The sequence below is a fragment of the Sinocyclocheilus grahami genome, unplaced genomic scaffold, assembly GCF_001515645.1.
Source record: "Sinocyclocheilus grahami isolate Dianchi unplaced genomic scaffold, SAMN03320097.WGS_v1.1 scaffold745.1, whole genome shotgun sequence".
In the NCBI taxonomy this organism is placed as follows: Eukaryota; Metazoa; Chordata; class Actinopteri; order Cypriniformes; family Cyprinidae; genus Sinocyclocheilus; species Sinocyclocheilus grahami.
Window position 1 is genome coordinate 275,688 of NW_015505924.1, and position 7,064 is coordinate 282,751.

General features: G+C 35.3%; 1 protein-coding gene across 1 annotated transcript in view; it reads right to left on the minus strand.

The window, feature by feature from the left end:
* The window catches only part of LOC107560825 (glial cell line-derived neurotrophic factor-like), a 17,907-nt gene that overhangs the window by 4,673 nt on the left and 6,170 nt on the right, over positions 1-7,064 (minus strand). Inside the window, exon 3 of the mRNA XM_016245093.1 lies at positions 4,613-4,901. Within this exon, the coding sequence (XP_016100579.1) occupies positions 4,613-4,901 (289 nt within the window). The remainder of the gene's footprint in view (positions 1-4,612; positions 4,902-7,064) is intronic.

Here is a 7,064-nt window from a genome sequence, read left to right on the forward strand (position 1 = left end):
TGTGTGTGTGTGTGTGTGTGTGTATGTATGTATGTGTATGTGTGTATATATATATATATATGTTTGTGTGTATATGTATGTATATATATATATGTGTATGTGTATGTGTGTGTGTATGTATGTGTATATGTATATATATATGTATGTGTGTGTGTGTGTTTGTTTGTCGGTATGTATGAATGTATGTGTATATGTATTGTATATGTGTGTATATATATATATACTGTATATACACACCTTGCTACGTGTACTGCGTTAGGCTAACCGAGACTTGTCATTTGCACTTATATATTGTTGCTCTTTTGTTAGTTTTGACTGCTTTTATTGTCCTCATTTGTAAGTCGCTTTGGATAAAAGCGTCTGCTAAATGACTAAATAAAATAAAAATAAATAAAATAACTGTTCTTTTAGATTTTAAACCTCGTGCATTGATGATGCATTCATGAACGCACACAAAAGCATGATAAAGACAAGATTTATTTTGTAAAAAGTTATAAAATGAATATTGTACAAAAATAAAGTCTGTAGAGAGCTTTGGTTCAGTAACACAAAACAAGACAAAACGTCTCACAGGACCGACGAACACTGCAGGACGGAAAATTAGTTTCAGCAGACATTTGAACTCTTATCTTGAATGTTCCCTTTCGAGGAATCCACGAGCGTAAGTTACACGCGCTGGACATGTGTGCTGAGCGAACCGGCATACGTCAGGACAGAGGATCGCAGCGAATGCTTGTTTTCGGTTACATCTACGACTCCAAAGCACGTTTATCATGATTAAGGAGGAACGGCTGATGAAATATATCCTGATAAAAGAGGCACCTCGTGCTTTACAGAGGTTTGGCCTAGATACTTCTGAAATGGGGGGATTTGTTCAGGGATTACGGCATCATAACGCAACAGTAAAGCCCAAAGTATACTTCGGTTTCATGCATACGGTTCGCATGACGCAAATTTCTTCAATAGAAAAGTACACGCTACCACCAGATTTTGCTCATGCCCATTGAATTAGTTTTGCACTAATCAGTTGTTACACAAGGTGGCAACACTGGCCCAAGGCTGTTGTTTCACAGTAGAAAGCCAAACTAAAGAGACTGAACAACAACAACAGACGAAGCGCTTGTGTGAGAGAGCCCAGCTTTAGTTTAAAAGAGTATAGAAACATTTTTAGCAGTCATAACTTGTGGAGAAAAACAGCGCAGACACTGGACAAAGAAAAAACTTTCTAGAGCGCATGCATCGACCGCTGTAGCTCCGCCCCTTGCGTTCGTTGTCTTCGCGTGAACGTAAGGTCGTACGAGTTTATGAATGAACCGCTTGCTTTAAAATGTTCCCCTCACTAATATCAACATCTGATTTGAACATTGCAATGCACATGATAACTGTATTTAACACTACAATAAGTAAATCCACTTCACCAGCTAATTATTCTTTAACAGTGATAAATATCCACCTTATTTTTCCCGTAAGAGCAGGAATTTGTAAATATTATGTGCGAGGCTTCCAGTGTCATCCGCTTCCAAAAACTGTGCAAGACCGATCGTTTTTCTGCTTGATATTGCAAACTGGTGCGTCTTACCGTATTATTTTAATGTATAATCTTAACCCTCTAGGGTCTGAGGTGATTTTGGGGCCCTTGAGATGACATGCCCTGACATTTGTGCTTATTTCAGCTACTTATAACAAACTTTTGGCCAACATGTAATTTTTTTGTATTCAGCACAAATGGTGCTACAATCATATGTGAGCAAGATGGCTGTACATGTTTGCATTTTTTATAAAAAAAAGATTGTGCATGGTTAGTACGGTATTTTGGGGGGCCATAAAGCCATACTGAATGGTTCTGAATTAAACTTGTGAGTAACCAGTCTTGTAGGCTAGAATATTTACGTCAAAATTATGAACACAGTGGTTTGCCGTTTTACCGTTTAATTCACGTTGTTGTTCTTCTCGCTATTTCCCTACAGCGGCCAATGAACCGGAAGTCTCGCACATTCACAGAAAACGGCTTATGAACGTGTTAAGGTGGATAGAGCTATACCGCAAAAAATGGAAGTTAAAAAAAAAATCTAAAGATGCGTATGCGTACAAAAACAAAGTATACTTTGGGCTTAATGCACAGAAAGACCTGCGTTTTCTCTTCCTACGGGCCTGTTTACAGTCGAAGACCCAGATTGCTCTACAATTGAGAGAATTGATCCTGTTGAGAAGTTTATTTCAAGTCGAGCAGACAAAGCTGATTTGACATAAATGGTCTTAAACGACGGGGGTCCGCGGCGCTTCTCCGTAGGTACAGATTAATGGGTAAACAGCCGGTTTGACCTCAGCGGTCGCTCCTGACCGGACCGAGCAGACAGCGGGTTTAAAGAGGTCACATGTAACATTATTTGCTCTGATCAAACAGTCCATTTGTGGAGCTCGGCTCGGCGCAGGCGGTCCCTGGCACTGATTTCATTACAGTGAGATGTAAACACGTCAGGCCAGACCGTATTTTAAAGAGATAATTGGAGACGAGCCATCTGAGGTCCGGCTTGAGCACACGACGGACCTGCGCTGCCTGTTTTAATGACGGGAAAAATCGAGACTTTCGCTTTTTGCAAAACAACATCGGCTTTTTATTTTCTACAGTAATACTTGGTCCTCTGCCCGCTTATTATCTGCTCTTTTGTTGTAGGAAACAACGGCAGACTGGCCTGGTGGAGCTGGAGACCGAAGACGCGTCTTTTCCGTCACGTAATCTAAAGATTCTCTCCGATTCACTCAAGCTCATGTCGTTCCAAAACCAATTTGACCTTCTTCCGTCAAACACCAAAAGGAGATCGAATGCAAAATGACATTCTCAAAGCATCATAACAAGACTTTTTGCATCATTTTCCAAGTCTTCTGAAGTCGTGCGATGCTTTGTTTGAGGAACAAACACACATTTTAGTTGCTGTTCATTAACAAAATAGCTCTCAAATCTCATGCATTTTTTTACACTTGTCACGTTGCAATGCAAAAAGCAGCGAGGTTTGGATTCAGTGATGTCAAACAGGGCACAAGGGTCTAAATGCACCATTTCTTATTCAATGTGTTTAACCCTAAGATTTTAGAGGTTTGCATTGAAAAACGGCTTCAATTTGAGTTGGTTCCTCATGCATATCAATCATATGACTTCAGAAGACTCTGAATAACGTGCACAAGTTATATTCACTATTTTCACTGTGACAAATGACACCATAAATCCTGATCCAACTTCACTGAATGGAAACCAGAATCTCCTAAAGGTTTCGCTCACATTTACTGTTTGCAGCAAAATCCATTGGTTTTAATTAGGAATTACGTGAGGGGGTGAAAGAGTTCCCTATGCAGATTTTGCAATGGGTTCAAGTTAGTTAGTTAGTTTTTGACACACAGACCAACAGAAATCTGCTTGATTTGAAAAGTGATTTCTGTGTGAGCGGTTTTGTAATAATTAAATAATTAATATATAATATATATATATATAAAAAAATTATAAAATAAATAAATATAAAATTAAAAAAATGCTCAGATCTAAAACATTTCATATATATTATATACAACAAAAATATAGAATATAGAAAATATAAAATAAAATATATTAGAAAAATAGAAATATATTTTATATATAATTTTCTATTTTTTGTTCTAATTAGTTTTATAATATTTATATTATAAATATTCTATTTTTTCTCATATATTTTACTAGAAACATATAGTTCATATTAGAAAAAATAGCAGCCCCCATGTTTGACCGTGAGACTTTCGAATACGAAGTATTAATATATATTCAAAAAATGTTATAAATTTTTTATTTTTCGCGCATATAATATCTGAATTTTTTTTTTTTTTAGATCTGAGCATAAGATTAGGGAAATTTTGGCTAGATTTGGTGGGCAAAAAAAATCCATAGTATATCTCTCTCTCTCTCTCTATCTATCTCTCTGTCTCTCTCTCTCTATCTATCTATCTCTCTGTCACACCTTAACCTCTCATTTTGTGAGTCACGACATGTTTGGAAAGACATGAGCTTGAATAAATGATGAATTGTGAACGGTTTCTTGAAAAACTTGTGCTCAAATTTGGCACCATCCAAGATAGAGAACAAAAACCCCCTCCTTAAATAAATAAGAGAAACAAACACTCTAATACAATGGATTGCAATAAATAACAATAACTTAATTAAATCTCAATAAATACATTTTCATATATACTATATATATATATAGATAGCTTTCTGGATATTAAAGATCTGGAGTCTGTCGTTGTGGTTCTCTGTGTAAACGTGATAATCCACTGCAGGCGAGTCACGTTGTTTCTGGATAAACGATGTGGTTTGGTAACAAGTGAATACTGGATATATCTGGGGTCTCCTCCTGAGAGTCCTGCGGCCCCGTCTCAAGCGTTTCGCGCACTGCAAAAAATGATTCTCTTACTTAGTATTTCTGTCTTGTTTTCTAGTATAAATATCTAAACATTCTCAAATCAAGGTGCATTTACTGTACAAGTGAAATGATTTAAGATATTAAGTCTTGTTTTCTGTAAAAAAAAATATATATCAACATTTTGTTAGTTTTTCCTTAAAACAAGCAAAAATATCTGCCAATGGGGCAAGAAAAATAATCTTTTTAAATTGTTGAGGTGGATCTCTTTCAGCAGACACCCACGCCCTTGACCTTTGACCCTGTCGTCTCGGCTGTCCTCACGGCCTCGTCCGCGACCCCTCTTCCGGTCTCCTCGCCCCCGGCCGCTCCTCTCGGTGTGTGTTGCTCCTCTCTGGCGGCCCCGGTCCCGCTTGGTTTGCGAATCTACGTCGGAGGATCTGCGCAGTCGGCCGATGGTGGCTTGGATGAAGTCCATCACGCTCTCGAACTGCTCCGGGTTAAAGCCGTTCACGTCATCTTCAAGAGACAGAACAAAACACGTCAGCTGTGTGGGTTACTCTGCAAAAAACGATTCTCTTACTTAGTATTTTTGACTTGTTTTTTTCTAGTATACATATCTAAACATTCTTGAATCAAGATGCATTTAACTGTACAAGTAAAATGATTTAAGAAAACTTAAATCAAGCAAAAATATCTGCCAGTGGGCTAAACAAGATAATTTTCTTGCTCTATTGGCAGATATTTTTGCTTGTTTTAAGCAAAAACTAACAAAATTGAATTTTTTTTTTACAGAAAACAAGCCATAATATCTTGAGTCATTTTACTTGTACAGTAAATGCATCTTGATTCAAGATGAAACGAGACAAAAATGTCACTGCAAAAATTGCAGTGTAATTAATGATGCAATGTGACACTTCTTCGGTTTTGCATTTGCAGTGTGTGCATTTATGATGTGTTGTTTTTGGATAAAAGCATCTGCTAAATGATTAAACAATTTAATTTTAAATCATGCAAAAACTGTTTTTACATTGTAGATGTAAGCACAACAATTTGTATTATTGGAAAATGTAATATGAATTAGTGATATTATCGTTAACTAAAACTATTCAAAACATTTATGTTAATTGAAATAAATAAATGCTAATTGAAATAATGAATACTTAAAAAACTTTCAGGCATACTTTTAGTAAATATTTCAGTTTTGTGTTGGAAGGCAACATTTATAATTTTATTAAAGTACTATAATTACTAAAACTGAAATAAAAATCAATAGCAATTGTTAAAAAAAACTATAAAAATGAACAGACATTAAAAAACTAATATAAATGGCAAAAACAACAAAATTACTAAAACTGAAAATAATAAAAACTACATAGACATAAACCAATAAAAATGACAAAAACACAACATTAGTAAAATTACTAAAACTAAAACTGAAATATAAAAACAACAAAAACTAAACAGACATATTAAAAAAATAAAAATGACAAAAACACAAAACTAAAATGAAAAAATAATAAAAACCAAATAGGCAGTAAAGAAAAATAATAAAAATGACAAAAACACAAAATGACTAAAACTGAAATAAATTAATAAAAACTATATAAATGTTTTAAAATAACAATAAAAATGACATGCAACAAAATGACTAAAACTGAAATAAATAATAATAAAAACCAAATAGACATATTAAAAAAAAATTAATAAAGCCTACAAAAACGCAACAAAATACTAAAAAATAAATAGACATTTTAAAAAAACTAAAAGGAAACGATAAAACACAACAAAATTACTAAAACTGAAATAAAAAAATACTTAACAGATATACTTAAAAAATATAAAACCAACAAAAACACAATTACGAACTTTGAAAAGAAAATGGAAAATTACAAAATAATAAATACTGTAATACTATATTAATGATAACACTGATGGGAATTTAAGTATAAATATGCTAATTTGATTAGTGACCTAGAATGTGAAATATTTTCATGTTTTAAACATTTTCTGTTTGTTTCCAACAGATCCTCAGCGTGCTCTCAGACGCTTGGACTTCACTGTATACACGACATTGTTTATTTGTCACTATCGACCATCCCAAATAACGGCCCATGACTCACGGGATCTCGCACTGGACAGACTCTTCTCTTCTTATAGATCATGACATTGAGGTACAGCAGAAATACATCTGCTCAACCACAAACCCGAAACATGCACGCCGCCCTCATCTTAAACAAAAGCAAGCGCGCGTTTGATCTGCGTGTAATGCATCATGATTTCATTACAGTCAGAACTCAACGTTCACTCTCCATTCAACCCAACAGACCCACCGTGTCACAGTTCTCGGAAAAGCCTTGCAACAATCGTGGTATATACATGCTGCTAATCTTGCTTGAATTTAACTTGAAAGAAATGATTAGTACTTTTGGAAGTGTTTCATTTATTCCCACTTATAAGAGGTGAAGATGATAAAAGCTGAACATTTACACACCCTCGGGTCATCCCAGATCAGGATGAGTTTGATCTTCATCAGGTTTGGAGAAATGCAGCACTGCATCAGTGTCTCAGCAATGGATGCTCTGCAGTGAATGGGTGCCGTCAGAATGAGAGTCCAAACAGCTGATAAAAACATCACAATAATCCACAGCACTCCAGTCCATCAGTGAACATCTGGAGAAG